The sequence below is a fragment of the Lepisma saccharinum genome, chromosome 14 (genome assembly GCF_977018435.1).
Source record: "Lepisma saccharinum chromosome 14, izLepSacc3.1, whole genome shotgun sequence".
NCBI lineage: Eukaryota > Metazoa > Arthropoda > Insecta > Zygentoma > Lepismatidae > Lepisma > Lepisma saccharinum.
Window position 1 is genome coordinate 80,930,678 of NC_139242.1, and position 24,645 is coordinate 80,955,322.

The 24,645-nt window shown below is 37.4% G+C and overlaps 1 protein-coding gene across 1 annotated transcript in view; it reads right to left on the minus strand.

Annotated features, from left to right (window-relative positions):
* Positions 1 to 283: 283 nt before the first annotated feature.
* Positions 284 to 24,645, minus strand: part of LOC145998632 (apolipoprotein D-like) — a 76,485-nt gene continuing 52,123 nt past the window's right edge. The window contains exons 4-5 of the mRNA XM_083135098.1: positions 19,038 to 19,130; positions 284 to 1,458 (exon numbers count right to left, since the gene is read on the minus strand). Of these exons, the coding sequence (XP_082991224.1) occupies positions 1,274 to 1,458; positions 19,038 to 19,130 (278 nt within the window). The 3' untranslated portion in view covers positions 284 to 1,273. The remainder of the gene's footprint in view (positions 1,459 to 19,037; positions 19,131 to 24,645) is intronic.

Consider the following 24,645-nt stretch of genomic DNA (forward strand, 5'->3'; position numbering starts at 1 on the left):
AGAAGGTAATCTAATAGTCTATGTGGCCTCCCCGATGGTGCAGTAGTAGCGTCGTCCCCTTGTAATCAAGAGGTCCCGGGTTCGATTCCCGGTGGATGCACATAGTGGTTCGGATCCCACTTTAAACTGTAGGTCCAGTCCCGATTAGCCTTACTGTGCATAAAGTGGACTTAAAACAACAAACCAATCAAATCAACGTACGTATGCATTTCATACTCAAAAGAGAAAAACATTATTAACAATTCTGCAATGTTTATTTGTCTGGAAATAACAAGCATTCATATGAACAACAATAACAATATATTTTTATTACGGATCAAAATTTCAATAATAAACAAACATCTCCGATAACAAAATTAATAAATAAAATCAGTAACAAAAACAACGAAAATGTAACAACGAATCGAAAAATAAATTAAGGCAAATAACAACGAAGGAAATATTGCAAGAAGATAACAGTGGACATCTCTAAATGTCAGCTTCGATATTATTTCAAATTATCATCATATTCTAATGATATGGCATAGTATAAAACCACAGTAGAAATACAAGTCGAAGAAATGACGCAAACAGGTTTTATCTCGCATTACAAAGTTCTTCCTACACATATAATTGTCCAAAGCTAGTACTTTTCCTGCGTCTTTTGTCAGGAAATGACAAGAAATGGGCTCCTGTCGTGCACCAAGTTTGACTTAATTGCAGACGACTACAGCATTTCATAAATCGAAATGAAAAATATTTATATTCGAACTGCAACAAATTTACTTGAAATTTGTCCAGCCGTTTATGTATAATGAGTATTCAGTTCACATTAGTTTCTGCATATTATATAACTTTGGTTTTGAGTATAGAAAAATGCATATATTGTAAAATATACCGCTGGTTATGTTAACTTAAAGGTATGTAAAATGAAGGATAACTTATGTGTGATTGATACAGAAGCAATGTTGATATTATATCTAACAGCAGTTGTTTCTATGCTTGCACAAATTATATACACACTTTACTTAGTGTATAAAGTTAACGCAAACTTGAATTATCCTCTTGAAGATTGAGGTAGCAACTTTATGGAATGTGGGTTTCCTGTAGTAGGTTCGGACAAAAGATGTCTGACGTATTTATACAAAGGCACCTTCCACATTTATCATTCAGAAAAGAAACCTCGATCTGAGAAGAACACTGTAATACAGTGATCATTTGTCTAGCTACTTTGATCCACCTGATGTCCATAAACAATACGCTGGCACACAAGCGTTTATAATGTCCACTGGAACTAGAAGAAGCTCATGAGCCACGATAGAATTCCCCCGCTCTCCCTCTTCTGCTTCGGAGGCACGCACAGTTGGTCAACTTTCTTCAGTTGGCTTCCGTCCAAGCCTAGAATGTTCAGTGTCTGGTAGGCCATGCTCACCACTTCAACCCTTGGGAACTGATCCCTTGAAAGGATCCACAAAGTCTCTGAAATAGAGAAATGCATCGTTAGTTAACATCTGCTTGCACAAAAAACTTCACACTGCTAACTCTCGAGCACGTATATCAAAAGACAGTTATTCTCAACACCCACACAAACACAATTGCTCTGTCAGCGTAGCAGAAGACTTGTTTAATTTTATGCAAGATTAGGAAATTACGAGTAACGTTAATTGCACAGTGTATACACTTGGTTTTGAGGTATGACGCTCCGTTTGGAGAACTACCAGAACAATTAGTTAATTATGCAATTTCTACTAATTTCAACATGACAAGCGAATGTTTATTATCATCAATTGTAACGATTGATAAATTTTGGTAAATTTCTTTATTATTTAAATTACTTTTCGATAGCCCTCGTATAAATTCTTTTGGAGTTTTAATCTTTTAAATGTACATTTTATCTTTGTTAAAAATTGTAACGCAGTTTCTGCCAAGCGAAAAAGAACGCGAAGCAAGTTGAAGCAGCATTATTTTTCTTTCTTAACAACAATGGGTTCTTTTTCGTTCGGCGCTGCGCGGGTTTGTAAATAAGTTTAGCTTGCATTGTGTTTTTCGATATGCCTTTTTGGAAGGGGTAATTGTTGAATGCTAAAAATAACTTTTCAGTTTGTCGAAATCTTTTGTTGGGAAATAGAATTGCGCAATCTCGCAAGTATAAATACAAGCCGTTTCGCTGGCAGAATAATCAGTATAGCAGTAGATTCCGGAATCGTTAGGTGATTAAATCGCTTGTCGAGGTCCAGGGCTGGGAGAATACGGGCGTTGTGTTGGGAGTGGCTGGTCAGCTCTCCCTTCCACAATGTCCGAGGTTTTCCGTAAGCCACCTTCCAGGATTTGTGCTGGTCAGCATGATCCTTAAAGGGGATTTAGCGGGCATATAAATAATTTGATTCATTTATAAATATTTAATCAATAATTTAAAATTTTGATTCTTAAATTCTGTCGAAGTTGGCACTGGTCAGTGTGACTCCGATATAAATTCAAAGATATACATCCTTCTCGTCGAGTAATTTCTAAATCATTATGAATTCTCCTGGTCAGGAGGTTCATTTAAATAAATTTGATTCTTTATTACATTAATCCGAGAGCATTCCTCTGGTCAGAGGGTGTCTTTTAAATCTCATAGCTTATATAGTTTTTATGTCCGTTTTAAAGTCTGAGTATCCGGAATGTTAAGGAAAGTTTCTTGGTTTCTCTTATTTAGGTTTATATTTGATGTATTTTAGAAACAGTTATAATAGGTGACCGGTCGAGTATATGTTTCTATAGAAATTCGTTTATGTAAAAGTCTATTGTTTTGCTTTTGCAATGTGAGTAGCCAAAAAGGGTAGACATAGAGTCAGTCCCCTGTTATGTTAAGGAATTCCACGTGGACATTTGTAATTTGTGGCCGAGATATGGCTTTGGTATTGGGTAGAGAAAGGCTCCCCTTATATTTTGTTATGAATGTTTTTAGAGGTTGGCCCTGAAGATGGTAGTATACCTCATGAGTTCTAGAGAACATAACGCAGATGTGAAAATATGACAGAAGCACGAATAGGAATTTACGGATAGAAGTTATGCAATTTTTTTTTCTTTTGTTTTGTTTCCAACAAATTTTGTCGATCATTACTGAATAATTTGTCACCTGTTTAATTGAAACCAAGTTAAGCTGGGTTAGTTCTATGATGGGATATGGACAATATATATATATATATAAGAGAGAGCTCTCTGGATTGTATGTTTACTCGAAAGTAAGTTTCAGTCTATGTTACGGAAGTCATTTTTGAACAAAAAATATACAACCTTGGTGACAATGAAGTTCGACCAGAAAGGAATACGTGATTAAATGCACAGAGGCATAGGCGGTGGAATGGGTGACCCGCAGAAGTGACGCATGTGTGTAAGAGGAGGCGTGTGAGCAGGCAAGAATCGTGATCCCAGCATGTTGCACCCAAGGTCACGTAAAGAACGAAAACGGGGAACTATACGCGTGACATTCAACTTCGACCAGGCACCAGACCCATACGGGATAACCAGATAGTGGCGCATTCGAAGGAAGCATGACGTAACGGACACGATAAGGGAGTCCGCCGTATATAAACGCGTGCTGTGCACCGAGGAACCGCAGTGCATCATCACCATTGCCAGGGACAAACCTATTGACAACACCGTGAGGAGAAGAGTGGTGGAGTTGCAACGGGATGGACTCAGTGAACGGGAAATAGGGCGCCAACTGAACTTACCCAAGTCAACCGTCCACTGCATCATCAAACGCCACCAAAATACGGGTACTACAGAGCCAGGTAAGACCCCCGGTCGAAAACGCCTGCTGAGCGTGCGTGACCTACGGATATTTAGGCGCTATATCCAGACCAACAATCATGTTTCTGTGGCCGAATTACGACTGTGGACTCGAGAACGCTTTCACACTGAAGTGTCAACCAGAACCATTCGCCGTTACCTACAGCGATGCGGTTACCGAGTGTACAAGGCGAAACGTAAACTCTTCCTTTCAATGTTGAACAAAGGCAATCGACTACGGTGGGCACGAATGTACCGGGAATGGACATTTCGGCAGTGGAACAGGGTTTTGTGGACGGACGAATCCATTTTCAATGTTGTGTACGGGAAAATACGGAAAACAGTCATTTGTCGGAAGGAGGAACAGAATGAAGCAAAATGTTATGCACGTCGGGTACAGAAACCTGCGTCAGTGATGGTATGGGGATGCATGACGGCATCTGGGGATGGCCCACTACACGTCTGTGAGGGCATTGTGAATGCACACGCCTATACACGCATACTGGAGCGGCATATTCCCACAGTGCGAAGGCACCTGTTCCACAGGCGGCGTCTCTTCTTTCAACACGACAATGTCAGGCCTCATACAGCGCGGCTGACAAGAGAATGGTTGACTCGCCATCACGTGCGAACTCTGCCATGGCCACCATCGAGTCCCGACCTCTCGCCCATTGAGAATGTGTGGCGTGTTCTTAAGCGACGTGTGCAACAGAGGGGACCCACGACAGTGGCTGCTCTTATCGCCTGCCTGCAGGAGGAATGGCACCGCATCGATGTGGAATACCTTGAACGACTCGTCCGCAGCATGCCCCGACGCATTGCCACAGTTATTCGCCGACGGGGCGGCGTCACACTATGGTAAACAGGATCCCCTCTAACAGTGGTCGAACTTCAATGTCACGTGTAGATGGACGAAAATGTTTTATTTTGTGTGGACACCATACATTGCTGCGTTGCAGCGGAAATTTATGTTTTCCTTTGTTCCATGTAGCCTGGTGAATAAAATATGTTCAGCATATGCATGCGTTCTCCTTCTTTCACAACGCATTCCTATATTTGTGACTGGTCGAACTTCATTGTCACTAAGGTTGTAATTTTGGCATTGTAGTTTTCTTTTGATCAGAAGATTGTATATTTTTCTTTCAACCTAACTAACGTTTGGATTTGTAAATAAATTTATAATCGTTTAATTGGTATTTCCTTATAGTAAATTTGTCTCATAAGTATAAATTAACTGGCATCCTTTGGGTTTGGTGAGGTGTCCCGCCATCACTGGTCAGTGAGGCGGAGGCTTTATCAATCCAAAGGACGTCAGATTCGATTATGCTGATTTCGCTCGCGACTCGCATGCGTATCCTCACTGGTCAGTGGGATGCGGGTGCGATCACGAGGGAGGTTTAAGCACGAGAATGGTTACCTTATTTTGGAGTCTTAGATAAGTAAGCATAAATTTAATTTTAATTATATTATTATTCAAAAGCAGACCTTTACCCGAACTTTGGGATGCGGGGTCTCATGCCCCGCAGGAACTGAGATTTAGCCGTGGCATACATTATAACAGAAAGATAATTGATAGGTAGCGACGCCCGGTCTCGGTCTTTCGAGGGGTCCGAGTCGGTGTGTCGTGTGCCTTGGCTACGGGCTGACGGCCTACATTGTTATAAGTGGTGCCATAACGTGAGGGCTCGAGAGAAAAAAAAAGGGGGAACCTGTAATTGCTCATATTGTAAAAAAAAAAAATAGTTGTATATTTCATAACGTGAGGGCTCGATAGAGAAAGGGAACCTGCAATTGCTCATATTGTAAAAAAAATTGTATATAAATTAAAGATATAAATGTATATGTATATAATGTATATAAATGTATATATACATAGTGTTTTCGGACGCAAAGTTTTGGGACAAAGATGAAACAGAAGTACTACAAGAAATTAAAAAAGTACAAACAGACGTTGGAACTTTAGTAGAAAAGTTGACCGCGTTCATCCAAGAAGACACGGGAATAGAGCAGATCAAGAAGGCGATGATGGACGGATTTGACCAATTGAAGTCGGTGGTCCAGGATTGGCAGAAGACAGAGGTGGAAAGGCAGAGCAAGAACCTAGGAAAGGTATTCCAAGGAGAAGAAAAAGTGAGACAAGCGGAGATGGTGCTATGGGAGCAGAAAGTTGGACAGACAGTGTCGGTGTTCGCAGAAGAGCATGAAAGGTTTCTAAGAGCACAGAAGGGCCAGTTCCGAATTTTGCAAAGCGTCACGGCTAAACTATTAAAAATAAGGCAAGCTGAAGACGAACAAAGGAGGGAGTTAGTGTCGGTTGCCATACAAACTGATCCTGTGACACCCCTCAAACAGGATGAATGTGTCCATGAACATAGTGCAGTGAGCCCCGGTGAAGAGTGCATTGAACGAGAAGACAGTGAAAATGGATGAGCCAATCAATGAAGAAGCAGGAGATAATCTGGATGGATGGAGGTTCTCGTCACGTGAAAGAGAGGATGAGGAAGTGATACAGATGTACCGCGACCTACTTGAAGATGGGAAAATGTCCGTCGAAAAATTAATGAAAGAACTTGAGTGCCGAGGAATTACAAAGACCACCTGTGCGAACTTTTTTTTCGGTTAAAAAGAAAAGCAATCGTGGTAAAAAGTGGCATGGCTTTTCTTAAAGTCTGAAGTATTAGTTTTAGTGTGAATGTATATATGTAAATTAGTATTGTTTATATCATGTAGGTTAGTAAGTAAGTTAGAGGCAATCATTAGTTAATTGGACTTTCATTTGAGAATTTTTCTCAAAAAGAAGGAATTTAATTATTTTTTGATAAAAATTCTCCAAAAAAAAGAAAGGGGCATATTGTAACGATTGATAAATTTTGGTAAATTTCTTTATTATTTAAATTACTTTTCGATAGCCCTCGTATAAATTCTTTTGGAGTTTTAATCTTTTGAATGTACATTTTATCTTTGTTAAAAATTGTAACGCAGTTTCTGCCAAGCGAAAAAGAACGCGAAGCAAGTTGAAGCAGCATTATTTTTCTTTCTTAACAACAATGGGTTCTTTTTCGTTCGGCGCTGCGCGGGTTTGTAAATAAGTTTAGCTTGCATTGTGTTTTTCGATATGCCTTTTTGGAAGGGGTAATTGTTGAATGCTAAAAATAACTTTTCAGTTTGTCGAAATCTTTTGTTGGGGAACAGAATTGCGCAATCTCGCAAGTATAAATACAAGCCGTTTCGCTGGCAAAATAATCAGTATAGCAGTAGATTCCGGAATCGTTAGGTGATTAAATCGCTTGTCGAGGTCCAGGGCTGGGAGAATACGGGCGTTGTGTTGGGAGTGGCTGGTCAGCTCTCCCTTCCACAATGTCCGAGGTTTTCCGTAAGCCACCTTCCAGGATTTGTGCTGGTCAGCATGATCCTTAAAGGGGATTTAGCGGGCATATAAATAATTTGATTCATTTATAAATATTTAATCAATAATTTAAAATTTTGATTCTTAAATTCTGTCGAAGTTGGCACTGGTCAGTGTGACTCCGATATAAATTCAAAGATATACATCCTTCTCGTCGAGTAATTTCTAAATCATTCTGAATTCTCCTGGTCAGGAGGTTCATTTAAATAAATTTGATTCTTTATTACATTAATCCGAGAGCATTCCTCTGGTCAGAGGGTGTCTTTTAAATCTCATAGCTTATATAGTTTTTATGTCCGTTTTAAAGTCTGAGTATCCGGAATGTTAAGGAAAGTTTCTTGGTTTCTCTTATTTAGGTTTATATTTGATGTATTTTAGAAACAGTTATAATAGGTGACCGGTCGAGTATATGTTTCTATAGAAATTCGTTTATGTAAAAGTCTATTGTTTTGCTTTTGCAATGTGAGTAGCCAAAAAGGGTAGACATAGAGTCAGTCCCCTGTTATGTTAAGGAATTCCACGTGGACATTTGTAATTTGTGGCCGAGATATGGCTTTGATATTGGGTAGAGAAAGGCTCCCCTTATATTTTGTTATGAATGTTTTTAGAGGTTGGCCCTGAAGATGGTAGTATACCTCATGAGTTCTAGAGAACATAACGCAGATGTGAAAATATGACAGAAGCACGAATAGGAATTTACGGATAGAAGTTATGCAATTTTTTTTCTTTTGTTTTGTTTCCAACAAATTTTGTCGATCATTACTGAATAATTTGTCACCTGTTTAATTGAAACCAAGTTAAGCTGGGTTAGTTCTATGATGGGATATGGACAATATATATATAAGAGAGAGCTCTCTGGATTGTATGTTTACTCGAAAGCAAGTTTCAGTCTATGTTACGGAAGTCATTTTTGAACAAAAAATTTAATTTTGTCATTGTAGTTTTCTTTTGATCAGAAGATTGTATATTTTTCTTTCAACCTAACTAACGTTTGGATTTGTAAATAAATTTATAATCGTTTAATTGGTATTTCCTTATAGTAAATTTGTCTCATAAGTATAAATTAACTGGCATCCTTTGGGTTTGGTGAGGTGTCCCGCCATCACTGGTCAGTGAGGCGGAGGCTTTATCAATCCAAAGGACGTCAGATTCGATTATGCTGATTTCGCTCGCGACTCGCATGCGTATCCTCACTGGTCAGTGGGATGCGGGTGCGATCACGAGGGAGGTTTAAGCACGAGAATGGTTACCTTATTTTGGAGTCTTAGATAAGTAAGCATAAATTTAATTTTAATTATATTATTATTCAAAAGCAGACCTTTACCCGAACTTTGGGATGCGGGGTCTCATGGCCCGCAGGAACTGAGCGTAGTCGTGGCATTTATATATTTATAACAGAAAGATAATTGATAGGCAGCGACGCCCGGTCTTGGTTTTTCGAGGGGATCGAGTCGGTGCGTCGTGTGCCTTGGCAACGGGTGGACGCCCTTCATTGTTGCACATTGTTATGTGTCCCTAAAATAGTTATACCTTTTATATTTCTGTGAGTGAACGACAAATAGGAACAATGCTGCTAGATGGTACGCAGACATTAATTTGAAAATTCAAACTTCACGAGACGAACCGGAGAACGAGACAGACGTTTCGTAAAGTCGAGAGGCGATCGAGACTCACTGTTCAAGGAAGGTGCTTGCCTGATTACTTTATAGATAGGTTCAACATGAAGTTTTATGTGCGTTTTTAGGCGGTTTTGTCAAATATATTTTTACCTCTTTGTTTATTATTTTGTTGGAGATAGATCGAACTTCTCACTCGAGACTATGGTGGCTGCTACAAGTGAAGCGAGTGTACAGTGTCTCTCAAAAGTTTTAGGACAATGACATTTTAAACTAGGCAACCCAATTTACACAAGGTGTTGGTGGGTTGCGTGTAGAGTTAGGCTCAATTTCAGGGTTGCCACATGCACAATAAATATTTATAAAATACGCGAAAGAAATAAAAACAAGTATTAGTGTATAAAAAGTATTAAAAATATCAATATTAAATCGCAAGTGACAAAATTCTTTCTGAAAGAAAAATAATAGGTTTTCTAGTATTTCATCGCTGATGAGTCTACAGAAAGGAGAAGAGGTGAGAGAAAACGAGAGGTGACAAATGACAGGAGAAAGAGAAAGCGAGAGGAGAAGAGGAAAAGTAGAGGAGAGAAGAAAGAGAGGATAGACGAGGAGAGGAGATGTAGTGAGGAGAATGGAAAAATATTCTAGGAGAGATGAGGAAAATGGAGCAAAGAAGAGAAAAGAGAAGGAAAACGAGATGAGAGGAGAGTGGAGAGTAGAGTAAAGGAGAGAAAAAGAGAAGAACGAAAAGAAGAGGAGAAAAGTGCGTGGAGTCGGAAATCTAAGACAGGAAAGGAGATACGAGGAGTGGAGATGAGTGGGATGGAGATAAGATGGGAGAAAAGTAGGGAAGGCGATATGAGATAAAAGCAGAGCAGAAGGAGGGGAGAGAAGAAGGAGAAGGAGAAGAGAAGAGCAGAAGGGACTGAAGAGAAGAGGTAGTTGCAGAAAATATCGTCTCAGCGTCAAGAATTGATGCATTGGTCAAATTATCGACATGAAACATTCAATAACATTTTGAAATGTATTGGAGAATGTATTAAATCGGTGCGAAATGCCTTTTGGCTTAGTTCAGAGCAAGGTAAAATCTTGCATGTAAGATCTTTGATTTTACCTGCGATTATACCACTAAAAACATGAATGTAATTTTAATATTTATAAGAATTATCCAATTTTTGTCCAATTCTCGGTTCGTTGAAATGGAGATTTTGTAATTTAATATTTCCCCTCCCCCCATCGTTAATTCCAAACTGAATCATTCCGTTTCACACGGGGTGAACAATGAACACAATGGGTAGGTCTAAAACTTACGAAAATGTTCTGCCACCGGAAGGGTTTGAACCTATGACCATCAGATTGACAGTCCTGAACGTTAAACACTACACTACAAGCTTTCGCTCCTGAAAGTAAGTAGAAGGAGCTGACCAATGTGAAATGTAGATGCAACTCTCCTCCTACATGTAATGTGCAAACAATACTTGTTTGTAACAAAGAAAACGAAGGTAGTACGACTCGGAGAAAACATTTAATGGAGAATTGCACATGATGAGAACTTTTCATTCGATATTTGCGGAGGTATCCTTGCATTGAACTCGAGTGGGAAAAGGGGTAAAATTAGTATGTCCTGAATTGCCACAAATATAAATAGTTATTTCATTAATATTTGTCAATGTCTTTGAAGCAGTACACAATTATCGTTAAAGTATTATAATTCACGATCTTATACATGAAAATATCCCTTTGAACGTGTGTCAATTCATTTATTTTTTTAATTTTTTTTTATAAATTCCATTTGCAGAACAATGTAGCTACTATACACTGCTATTACAATTAATGTTACCATGCTCTTGTTTGTAATAAAAGGAGAATTAAAAAAAGAACACCTCCTAAGGAGGATCGAACCTGGGACCACAATCAATGCTTTCAAGAACTCTAACCACTACATCACGCCCTTACTTTCGATTGAAACAACAATTTTTAAGTATTCTGTCTCTCCAATATTGTAAATGAAGCTGGGTATACATGTGGTTGAACTTTTACTTTAATTTTGGATTGCTTTCTTGTAGTATAGCAGATATCTTCGAGAAATAATTTTCGAAGTGATGAAGAAAAACGAGAATATTGGTAGTTGTGAAAATGCGAGTTATTTCTTCTAACTTATTATTGTGATTAGACATTAGTAATGAAAAATATCTAGAGGCTTGAACATTGCAGGACGATCTTCTTTTCCTGTGATACTGCAACAGACGAAATGCTTGTTTACTGACGCAAGTCTGGTGTTCAGAACAGTCTTATGAAATGTATTTGCTGTTGCGTAAGGTAACACGAAATAATTACACCGTTTGCGAACTACCAAATCTGCGCAACGTTAGACGTAAACAGGCGGAAAATTTTATTCTTCACACTTGACAGTATTAGTCAAGAGAGACTCGTGGAACACTGTGTTAAGATGCTGGAGTAAATCCTTCTTATTTTTCTTCCTCGAAGGACAACAATTTTTATAGTAGAGCAACAGTAGTTCCGCTCTTTCTTATTTCTTTTTAATTCTTCCACATTCCTTTCATTGGGTTAAATATAAATAAAAGTATTGCTTGCATTTCTGTCATTGACGTAGACCAGACCAGTACGCAGGATTTCTTTGAGGGAGTGGCCAGACCCTAAGTCATGATAATTCTATGTTTAGAAAATAATATATTTATAAATTAAATGTTGCGTACTAGGAATTATTATTACAATAAAGAACATGTCTAATTGTGAGTTAAGAAAACAACAATAACAAAGAGACATTCTCGCATCACGATTGCAGTTCGAAAAAGTCGGGTCAGGGATTGAAAGTAGCACACTGTCCTGACTAAATCGGTGAATCGGACGTCTGCTAGCCTTGCATTATAAAACTAAAACCATCCAATATGCAGCCTGAAGACTTTTGCGCAAGAAACAGATTCATTTATGTAAGAACAAAATTGAAATGTTTACACATTTCTAAAATCGACGATGTTATTTTCGTAGTTATTGGTAGGTTCACAGTCAAATATTTCAGGGTTCTGGTACTGGCCTGACGTTAGTGACGTAGACAGTGGGAGAGAAATTTTCGAGAATCTTTGTATTAAATTTATTATTTACATCCACCTTATGCTCAGATAGGTTTATTGACAATCGTGAACTTTTCGTTTAATAGATAATATTTGGTTTTAAACGACGGGAGAACATTGGTCTAATTTTCTTTCTTGCTCTTTTGTGAAAATATATACTTCTACAATAGCAATCGCGTTCGGAAACGGTGAAAAAAAATGACTTGGTTTTCAAAGGCAGACAAGCTTGGTAGCGTAGCTTGCTCGCGTTCAAAGTGACTCACTCACGCTATTCAAGGCCGCTTCTTATCGCAAAACATTGCCCGTCCATGCACCCAGCAAGTTACGAATGACCAGAGTCGAATTTTAAAGAGAATCTGAAGAATGGTAGATTTCATCGGAGGCGGCTAGGTGGGCACTAGCTCCACATGCAATAGTTTAAGTGATAATTTCTGACAACCAAGAAACCTTATTGAATAAGTATTAGGATAGTAATACGCGTACCCGCTCCTTTTTAACAATGTAAGCTCGAAGACAATCTGTATTCCATTTGTTTGTATTGGCAACTTGGTCAACCTGAGGTTATTATAAGGAACTATTTCCTGGATGTTCATGTAACCGTTATAAAATTACAAATAAAATATATTCACAAGCTTAGCTATACTACCAACGAAGAAATAAATTCAGAGTTAATTTTCAAATGCATTTGTATAGAGTAATTCTAGAAGTACAGAGCTATATCAGAGCATTGAACTTCTTTTTGCAGGATAACGTTTACAATATTGACACGACAGAATAATTAAGAACTGTTTCTCCAAGGGAAGCAAAGGGCGAAGTGTATTGGTTAGAGTTCTTGAAAGCATTGATTGTGGTCCCAGGTTCGATCCTCCTTAGGAGGTGTTCTTTTTTTAATTCTCCTTTTATTACAAACAAGAGCATGGTAACATTAATTGTAATAGCAGTGTATAGTAGCTACATTGTTCTGCAAATGGAATTTATAAAAAAAAATTAAAAAAATAAATGAATTGACACACGTTCAAAGGGATATTTTCATGTATAAGATCGTGAATTATAATACTTTAACGATAATTGTGTACTGCTTCAAAGACATTGACAAATATTAATGAAATAACTATTTATATTTGTGGCAATTCAGGACATACTAATTTTACCCCTTTTCCCACTCGAGTTCAATGCAAGGATACCTCCGCAAATATCGAATGAAAAGTTCTCATCATGTGCAATTCTCCATTAAATGTTTTCTCCGAGTCGTACTACCTTCGTTTTCTTTGTTACAAACAAGTATTGTTTGCACATTACATGTAGGAGGAGAGTTGCATCTACATTTCACATTGGTCAGCTCCTTCTACTTACTTTCAGGAGCGAAAGCTTGTAGTGTAGTGTTTAACGTTCAGGACTGTCAATCTGATGGTCATAGGTTCAAACCCTTCCGGTGGCAGAACATTTTCGTAAGTTTTAGACCTACCCATTGTGTTCATTGTTCACCCCGTGTGAAACGGAATGATTCAGTTTGGAATTAACGATGGGGGGAGGGGAAATATTAAATTACAAAATCTCCATTTCAACGAACCGAGAATTGGACAAAAATTGGATAATTCTTATAAATATTAAAATTACATTCATGTTTTTAGTGGTATAATCGCAGGTAAAATCAAAGATCTTACATGCAAGATTTTACCTTGCTCTGAACTAAGCCAAAAGGCATTTCGCACCGATTTAATACATTCTCCAATACATTTCAAAATGTTATTGAATGTTTCATGTCGATAATTTGACCAATGCATCAATTCTTGACGCTGAGACGATATTTTCTGCAACTACCTCTTCTCTTCAGTCCCTTCTGCTCTTCTCTTCTCCTTCTCCTTCTTCTCTCCCCTCCTTCTGCTCTGCTTTTATCTCATATCGCCTTCCCTACTTTTCTCCCATCTTATCTCCATCCCACTCATCTCCACTCCTCGTATCTCCTTTCCTGTCTTAGATTTCCGACTCCACGCACTTTTCTCCTCTTCTTTTCGTTCTTCTCTTTTTCTCTCCTTTACTCTACTCTCCACTCTCCTCTCATCTCGTTTTCCTTCTCTTTTCTCTTCTTTGCTCCATTTTCCTCATCTCTCCTAGAATATTTTTCCATTCTCCTCACTACATCTCCTCTCCTCGTCTATCCTCTCTTTCTTCTCTCCTCTACTTTTCCTCTTCTCCTCTCGCTTTCTCTTTCTCCTGTCATTTGTCACCTCTCGTTTTCTCTCACCTCTTCTCCTTTCTGTAGACTCATCAGCGATGAAATACTAGAAAACCTATTATTTTTCTTTCAGAAAGAATTTTGTCACTTGCGATTTAATATTGATATTTTTAATACTTTTTATACACTAATACTTGTTTTTATTTCTTTCGCGTATTTTATAAATATTTATTGTGCATGTGGCAACCCTGAAATTGAGCCTAACTCTACACGCAACCCACCAACACCTTGTGTAAATTGGGTTGCCTAGTTTAAAATGTCGTTGTCCTAAAACTTTTGAGACACTGTACATACCTAGCGACTTGAAATGAAACAAAACATGAGTATCTTTCTCACTGAGGGGACAAGGTGAAACTTCGTGCCGGCTAGATCCCTAACGAAAAAATGATCAAGTGGATAGCGCAACAACTCCATACCCTTCCGGAAGTAGAACTTTAGCATTGTATCTTGTTTCATACTACGTTGAGATATGCACTTCGCATGGAGGGATACTATAAAAAATATCAGCAATACATATCATGTTATTACCCATGCTAAAATACATTCATATATTTTCCTACGATCATAATTTCTTTCTTCCAATAGAAATTCATTAACGTAATATACCAATTGAAAATATATTCACTAAATTGGGGACAAGAATTTTTCAGATCTTAACTTCTTAGTCCATATTTGTTTCATATTAATTTTCCCGAAGTAGCCATGTATTTCGATACAATTATAACTTTTGTCAACATTCAGTTGTATCTGATTTACGATAAATCAATTTTCCGGCAATTCCGTGCGTAGAATCCAAAATTTCCGTCAGAAATATAATAGTATAAGGTTAGTGGACATTTCCCGTTTAAGCTTACGTATTTCTGCATTCGATATCTAGCTGTAGAGCAGAAAAGTATTAATGATGACGTTGTCCAAGCATTTTGAAAAGTATGCCTTAAACTAAAAGAAACTCCGTGGAACAACTTATTTTTTAGAACCGAAGCTTCCATTCATTGGGGAATATTGGTCAGCGGTCGAGTCCCATCGTCGCTGTGTTCTGGCTTTCAAAAGCGGAGTCCGCTACTTTTGTTTTCAATTGTAACTCTCCAATTGTCCTCACTATGCTGGGTCAACATAGAAATTTTGGCGTTTCGGTGATATGATCCATATTTTTATGTGACGTCACAACTTTAAAACATGTCACTGATATATTATACTTTTATGAAAGGACACGTAAATGTTGTGTTATTATATGTAATATTGCACCCTGTTTGTAATGTATATCTTTTGTTTAATGTTTAGTGTATTTTATGCTCTGTTATGAGTAGTTTAATTTATCTTCATGTTTGCGAGAGTGCACTATACGAATTTGTATTTCTAAAGATGTATAGATGTCAGTTTTGTTGATAGTATCCTTTTGTAGATAGTGAGTGATTCATGTGTACTTTAATCTGTGTTCTCGAAAATAGTATAAATGCGAGGATATCGCGTAAGAAGTATCACACTTTTTCGCCACGAATCGACGAAGCTTTTAAAATTAAAAATTACTCCTCGGTGTTGTGCATACATCTTGGTATGGTAGTTCGGGGCGCAAGCTAGGCCTATGTGATCATAGGTTTATGCGTTTTACTTGAGTCAATTCATCGACAAAGCGAAATCCTCGCCTTCGTCTCAAGTATATTTGCATTATAATTGCAATAAATAAAGAATAAAACCTTTCAGTTTATACATACTGCAGTAATGTGGTTTTATTTCTCTGTGCTGTGAATATTGTCTTTGCGTAACACTATGTTACATCTATGTACTTCACCGAGTCTCATCGTTCACCGCTGAGTATTATTAAGTTAATATTAATAGTATAATAATACGACGCGTCTAATTACAAGAACGTATCATCGGAAATCAAACTCGTGACCGCTCGCACCACACTGTTTCGGATACCCAGAATAAAGTATACCATACATTTTGTTTTGACTCAGTTGGCAAAGTTGTCACTTTAACTTGAAACAATTGTTCGGCTTTATTTCTGTGCAAAACTAATCGTACACGTAGCAAAATTCAAGAGATTATATCTTAGTACAGTGAACGAAAGTAATGTTAATTTGTCAACAGTTATGTGGTCCATGCGTCAACAAAGAAAGTCTACATCTACATGTAGATAATGTAATCAAATATGTAAACAACGTGGTGGCCAGTATGGGCTTCACAGCGGTCGTTTGATTAGTGGAATAGAATTATCCTACGCTTTTAAGTAGGCTACGACTAATTCAGTTTCTGAGACGGAAATAGTTGACAGAAGAACAGATTGAAACTAGCAGTGGCTCGTAAAAATGCCTTTTCAAGATTTTCAGATTTTATCTCGGACAAACCGTTCTAAGAATATTTTGAGAATACAGAGCATATCAGAATCATCCCGCCCTCTGCATTTTAGATAATATTCACCCTTCACATCACCATTACACTCCACTTAATATCTCAACCTCACTCCCCCGAATTGAGTATTGTGGATAAACTCCTCAAGATAATTACTAGAGGATTTCCCTCTAAATTCAAAACTATCTCTGCCAGTCAAATGTGAAATATGAATTTTTCCCATCTTTTAATATGCAATATTCACATCTCAGATCATTATTTTCTTAAAGATTTTCAAAAGTAAATTAAAAATCCAATTGTAGTTTTCAAATATCACTAGAGCAAATATTTGAAATAAATATTTCTGACTATTAAAAGCTAACAGCACATGCTCAAATTATTGTTCAACAGATTTTGGTTAATAATGCACGAAGTAAATCACAGGAGTGAAAAAAATCTATGCATTGCATAGACTCAGTGGCGGCGATTAGGGGGGTGAGGGGGGTAGTTGCCCCCACTTTTCGCCACTTTTGCCCCCACACTATGCTAAACCTTATCTACAAAGGGAAATATACTGGTCTTTTCACCCCCCAGTTTTGGCACCTTGCCCCCCCCCCCCCCGATTTTGAAACCCAATCGCCGCCACTTAGACTCTTCTTTTCACAGATAACAGAAACATATATTTCATACAAGTGAAATTGTTTTGAAACAAGGCTCAAATAATGAATAAATATAATTATTTATTTATTATATATTTGTAGTAAAGTCCATGGAAATGCTAAATAATGTCGCATACAGATATCGAAAAATCTGTCTCTCGAGCCAAAAGAAAAAGCTTGTTTACATCACTGTTACGAAATTATTCAGGTACTACCTCTCCCACCACACATATACAAAAACAAAAAGTGTCATTTGTGCATTCAAGAAACCAGTAACGAAATGTAATTACTACAACCATCGTCATCACAAAACGTGTTTAAAAATCTGACCGAAAAAAGCCCTTTCCGTCTAAGGAAACATCAAACTAAATTAAACTTGGATATAAGGTGTAAAAAGTAGAGACAATAACTAAACGGAAGTGATAAATTGAAGATCTTTTATATTTCTAGTTTCTTGATATCTTGAAATTTTTTTACCTGGAATATATTTCCTCTTTGGCGTCAATGGAATATAAACTGAAGATGTGTTACGTGAGAACATGTTAAATAAATGGATAGAAAATAAGAAGCCTTGGTGACGAGAGCGTTGATAATTCGCGATCTCTCCACAGAAGGTTCCGGGCTCGAGTGGCGGCCAGGGCGTTTCATGGTGAATGTCCCTTCATGAATTTCATCTCATCAGTCATTACCAGGGAACGAATTTATATGTAAATATAAATACAAAGTTATATTTTGCATTATCTGTGCGCATCATGGCATGTAGACTCCACAAATTCAGTTTTTATTTTCTATATACTCCCTCTGTCCCATAATTATTGTCCGGTACACCTTTGGTGGTTGTCTCATAATATTGCCCAATATTCAAACTGTGACATTGGTGTATACAGAAGAAGAACATAAAACAAGGGAATGACTCATACAACTTTACTACTCAAGGATCAGTACAAATTGGGCTTTCCATCTGCCTCTTCGTCTGTCATTCCTGTACTACCATTTTGGCATACCGGACTATAATTATGGGAAAGAGGGAGTATTAGGTTTTGGGTCATATTTTTCATATGTTAGTTATTTTTACATATTATTTCCATATCTCAGAACATTTCTCAACATATACTCCATATTCGTGCAATAACTACATGTCTCCATTGCGACCAAAAGAGTTGGATGCATTTCTTGCAAATAACTGACAAGTTTGAAATACACTTCCATTACTTCTTACGATTATGAACCCAGTTTTAGTCAATATAAGTCCATCTTAAGAGACAACAGAATGAAATTCACGTTTGAACACTTATAACAAAATTGTAATGTTAATTGTTTTGGAAACAGAAAATGAAAAATTAAAACATGTTGTTCTGTTTCATAATTAATATCACTGTAGGCGTACTGTATGTTATGTAGTTCGTGTAGTCTTATATTATTAAAAGGGTAAATTTTTACAATCTTAAGTCCATATTTAACTCCATATGTTGGTGAAAATAAGTAAATATGTATTTAAATCCGTTCCCTGGTCCAACACCATTCACAGAAGATACCGAATATGAAACCCTTTGATTACAAGGCAACGACGTTACTATTACACCATGGCGAGGCCCAGCTTTTATTGTAAAAATGAATAAAAACGAAAAAGATTAATCAGATGAATATAAGTGTGTAAGGCAGTAAATCACACTTTCAAAAATGTATTGTTGAAGATAATTTCAAGTTCTGGAAACGTTTTTAGTTGTATGTCGTTGTATATTTGCATGCATTGGTTTCTACGTGAGAGTAGACTGCTTTTTTTGTGAACATTTTGTAAGTTGTTTTAAACCAATTATCTGATTTTCTTCTATAGATTAGATTATTTTTGAGTGTAACAGAAGTGTCTCGCGTCGACTATTAGTTATTCGTGTACACATATATACAACACATAACGTGGACGTAATGTGTTCACAGACTTACCTTCGTACTTAGAATCGTTCTTGTTTTCACATTTCCACTCAACAGCAAAGTTAAGGTAGTCTGTAGCCAACACTCGGTACGACGATTCTGTCCCTGAAAATGCAAAAGTTATGTTTCAATGCACAGCTCATACACATACTGTAGATAAAAATCAACCCCTACAAAGACAGACTTTCTTATTGTCACCACTGGCAACTATATTTCACTATTCGGTAACCTGAAAGCAACTAGCGACATAGTGAGTGTATTGGCATGTTATATGACCATCGTTTCTTCCTTTTTACTCAGAATACGCAATATTTATTGACCTTTATACAGCGTCGGTGCCAGGAATAATCATCTGGGAGTGCTGATGCGTGCGGAATGAAATTCACGGGTGCTATGTTGTTATTAATGGAAATCTGCATGCGTTTTAGACAGAAAATCAAATATCAATCAACTTTTACTAGGCATGTATGATAATACGCCAATGAAATTTAAAAACACAAGCGACTTGCTTGATTTTAGCACAACAAGGACATGTTTGAAAGGAACAGCTTGTTCAAGGGAGGTCAATGATATACGTGGACGACCAGAAGATATGTTCCAGGGAGAAGCATGCAAAGTATTTTTCCACGAAGGGAGCAACGAGGTATGTCCCCCCAATAAAAGTGTTTGGTCCTGCTTAAAAATGTAGTTCTGACGTTAAATGTCATGGTATCCTCACTTCGAAAACGCAAGCATTAAATTCGTTATGTAATTTGAATACTTTGCTGCTTTAAGAGTACTTGAAAATAAGTTGTTTAGAAGAATATTTGGACCTACAAAAGGAAGAAACACGTGGATGATGAAGATTGGACAATAACGAAATCCAAAAGAGAATTATATACCGAGGTGCGTTTGCCATTCCGCAGTTGTATTGTTTGGTGGAGAATGTGAAAACAATTACAGAAGTGGATATCAGACTTTAAGTATTTTTTTTAACACCTCCTCGACGTTCGAGGATAAACTGAGTGAAGTTTTTCGTGTTCCTACAAGTGTTCCGTTCCCATCTACTTACCCGCTTCTCTGTGTAAGCTGCAGGAGCCATAATAAGGGTCGAGGGTCTCGTTTTCAAATGTAAATGAACAACGTTATCCCATTAATATGCACCACCTGCTCGGCACTTTCGTCCGCTCTCTTAACAAGCTTCGTGTAACGCATTACCAGTTTACGCAACGCATATCTCTCTCCTGTTTTCTGGTTATGTGAGAAGCTTTTCGGGTAGCTTTAACCGGGATTCAAGCAAGCTGCGTAAGGTCAGTGGGGGGGGGGGGGGGCATTTTACCTGTTCATGCGCGGAGATGTTTTGCCATTGTCACATCATCGGGGTCTCAGCATCGAGGTCGTGTTCCTATTCTACTTTGTCCATCCAAGTTTTCCACCGTCGAAGATTTCGGCTCATTGCTTTGGCTGTTTGCATCACCAGCAACTAGCTATGGGGACAAGACCCTAACAAACGCAAGGGAATGAATGACTTTTCACTAAAAAGGAAAAACTCGCCTTTCTTACCCCAATAAACTTCAAATTAAATCTTTAGTGAGCAAAGAATAGTTACTTTTATAAATATACGCAACCAATTCTTAATTAGGACGTTCTTCATTAATCTGTCATAAATAATTAGGGGTGTGCGTAACAGAATTTTTTTGGTCGGGACGGAATTTTTTTTAATCCCGATTTTCGAAACGGGATCGGAAATGTTAGAAATTTTCCGACAATGTGGAAATCTTTAAATCTCCCCACCATTTTTCTTTAAATCATTGTTTTTTGCATTTCTGAAATACAAACTAACAGTTTAAGGGAATTTTCGGACACTTACACTTATAATGAAGAAAACATCGAGAATTGACCAGTTTTCAGAAATGACTGTTTTGAATTTCCAGACTGTTCAGGATCCCGAAAAGTAGAGTAATCAGGTCCCGAAGTCGTGACCGGACGAGAATTTTTTTTTTTCATGGTCCCGGTACAGATTTTTTGGGATTACGCTCACCTATAAATAATAATAACTGGATATGCAAACTGTGCATTTCCTTTACGAACGAATAAAAAACCCACTTTAATTACATCGATCCACTACCTAGGGATTATTTTTCAACAAAATTGAGACAGAAACTGAAATGTTACATATTAGAAAGTATCGCGTACTTTATATATATTCTCTTTATTTGTAGGGAAATTATTAGGCAATGAAATAAGTAAAAATAACAAATTCTGAATTTGTATCTGATTACCCTGTCAAAATATGTTTTCAAATGAGGCATCGGATGCATGCCCTAACATGAATTATGTAATTCTGTGCTAGTTAAGTGACATAAGCCATGAGGTAAAAATCTCGACACTTTTTCATGGTATGATAAAAGTTGGGCTATGTTCACCCAAGGATGAAGTAAATAATGAATATAAAGAAACGTAAAGCAGATGTGGTTAGAAAATAAATAACTACATAAAAAATATTCAATATTCAGCAAAATCAAAATCATTGCCTGTAATAATATTAACGATATTATACCAAAATAAACAAATAAAATAAAATTGGTCTAATTTCCAAATATTATCAAACGTGAAGGAAAACATTTATGACCACTCAGAGCATTGGCTTTCACCATGACGTCACTACGATATATTTCCCAGTGCTGATAGATTCCTACAGATGTAAATTTTTACCGCAAAGAGGAAGATGAGGGATGATCGAAGGAAAGAGAGAAGTAAATTTAAGAAAGTGTCCATGGCTTTACTTGAATGTACCATCCTAGCATTTTGATAAGAGGAGAACCACGCAGAATCCCCAATCGAGGTTCTCTAGAACCAGTTGAATTCAATTGACAACCATAAACAGGGTGAGAGGGATTTGGTTCTATAAAGCGCAATCGCTTGGCGAAGTCATTATCGTTCTCCTGAATGTATAGTGAATCGGGAAAAATAGTCGAAACGAATTTAACCACTTCTCTAGTCAAAATTAGAAGCGGGAAAAATACTCCATACACTACTTAGATATGGTGATTCCCCTTGAAAGTCAATGTTTGGACAATGTGATCCTCCATATAAAGCCACTACGTAAATGTGGAGGGGGGACTAAACATTAAGAGATTGTTTTCTGATAGAACTATGTCCATTTCTTTCTACAGTTCTCTTATTTTCATCCATAACAGTCTGTAGTTAGCCAGAGTTCATATTCATAAACTGCGAGGTAATATTTTCAATCCATTCCATATTCAAGAAGAAGATTACAAGTTCGTTACGTTTATCGCCATACTCTGACGCAAATGACGTTGTAAATTACAGAGGATACTAACCGCGTAAGCCTGCGAGGTTTCGCCTTTTACAGTCGTCACGTGCGAGCCATCTGGTGGTAGATTCTGTAAGCAACAGAGACGATGTGGAGATTGCAAAAACGTGTAATATTTTTCACATTCATTAATGAAACGTAACAGTTCGCCCTTCTGTTGTTAAATTGGGTGTGTAGTGAAGTACGATTTTTTTAAATACTTTTTTCTGGTAAAAATCAATTGGTTGACTATAATAACAAAATAACTAATAACGCTAATGTTATATTATATTTTTCTATTAGAACTGAAACACATAATTTCAACAAAAATGTATTCGTGTGTTCAAAACATACATTTAAAACGGTAGTTATCATTACCTTCTACACGTGGCGGAAAGGTATTTCATTGAGGGGTCTCTTCCTGTTCTAGAGGACACGCAGGAAGGATATAACAAATAAAGAGCGGATTATAATTACTAGAAAACTCTAAAATAGCTACATAAAATGCACAATAAAATTAAATAGGACCCAAAATAGGAAGTGGACATGAATATGCTATTTCAATTGCCCTTGGCAGATTCACACTTACAGATATGATTTTTTTGTAGTGTCTTGTGTTTTTTTCTTATTTTGAGTCACTTTTATTTCAATCTCTTTCTTTCTTAGCGGTAGCTACACTTTAATTCACTTTAAGACATATTCAGTGTGCGAATTAACGGGGGGGGATGCCAGGGATTCCCCCCCCTCACTAAGAATTTTATCCCCCGCAAAGACAATTATTATTATCCCTGCCGGGATGATTTTATCCCCCTCAAAGAAAATGGAATTGAAAGTATACAGTATACTACGGAACAAACGCAATTAAAAAATCGTTCGTGTCCATGAATGTTCCAGTTATGAAAGATTTCCTTGTTGAAGAACATGTAGCCTTGTGAATTGAAAAAAAGAGCACCATTTTGCAACTGAACAACTCACCGAACCAACAGCAGGCTGTTTTCCACTAAATTTCTCATGGCATAGTTGTGATGTTTTACGTGTATTAAAGTTCACAAGAAACTTGTAGGGAGGTTTACAATACAAATTTCAAACTTCATCATGTCTTCGGTGTTACTAGTTCGATAGCTGTTTTTGTGTACGAGTTTTGGTTTTCGTAGAATCTAAATATATGGACTGTTTCAAAATTACGTAAAATTTAATGGCCTAGCCAATTTTCTATTACTACTAGAACCACCAGGCAAGAACAGACCGGCCCATATACAAATTTGCATGCCCTCCCCCCCAAAAAAACTTCCGAAATTAAATCACAAACACGCCACTGAGTGTGCATCCCCTCCCCCCTTCCCCGAGCAAAAAGTTTAATTCGCACAGTTGACATATTCCTAAGAATACCTACATTATTTCCTCTCCTGTAATTTGATACATTAGAGTTACGTCCGGCCGGTTCTCGCACGACGAACTATAACTCTATTTCTGAAACGATTCTTGTATTCCTTAGTAACTTTACGCAATGTACTGTACAATGACGCATTATAGACACCGATAGAGCAATGAATAAATTATGCAAAATGTGCTTTTCGAACTTTTGTGGCAGGACAATTATGTACCTGTAGGTGAACATGGTGCAAGTATTAAGAAATAAATACACTTGGTGTATACTAGGAGAATAACACTTTTACCAAAAAGGGCACCGAATTCGGCGTGGAGTAGGTCAAATTCTATTCTTGGTCCTGAGCCGAAATCACTGAGCCCAATGAAATAAAAAAATAAGTCTCCTGAAATACCATTCTTGAGTTTTTAATTGCCTACTAAAGTCGAAAACATTCACAGAACAAGTTCTCTTGCACACGTATCGCAATTTGTGTATAATAACTCATAGTATCTTCTGTCTTATTACAATCTACGTACTTTGAATCTGGTTCTCTACAAGAATGTGCTGTTAATAGCTCAGACAGCATGATAGGGTGGTAGAGTGACTTCGTTAGAAAAAATGTGGGGTGACAGAAAGGTGTGGAAACACACATTTTCTGGGAGGCGGTCACATATAGCATGAACCTAATTACCATACAAAAATTACATATTTGTCCTAAATGAGCGTTTATTTTTAATTTTTTTCTTGTGGGCACTTGCCCCCTTTTGAGCTAACAGCTTCGTTGGTGTTTTTTAAGTCCACTTTATGCACACTAAGGCTAATCGGGACTGGGTCTACAGTTTAAAGTGGGATCTGAACCACTATGTGCCTCCACCGGGTATCGAACCCGGAACCCCGTGATTATAAGGCGACAACGCTACTACCACTGTGCCATCGAGGAGGCCTCTAACAGCTTA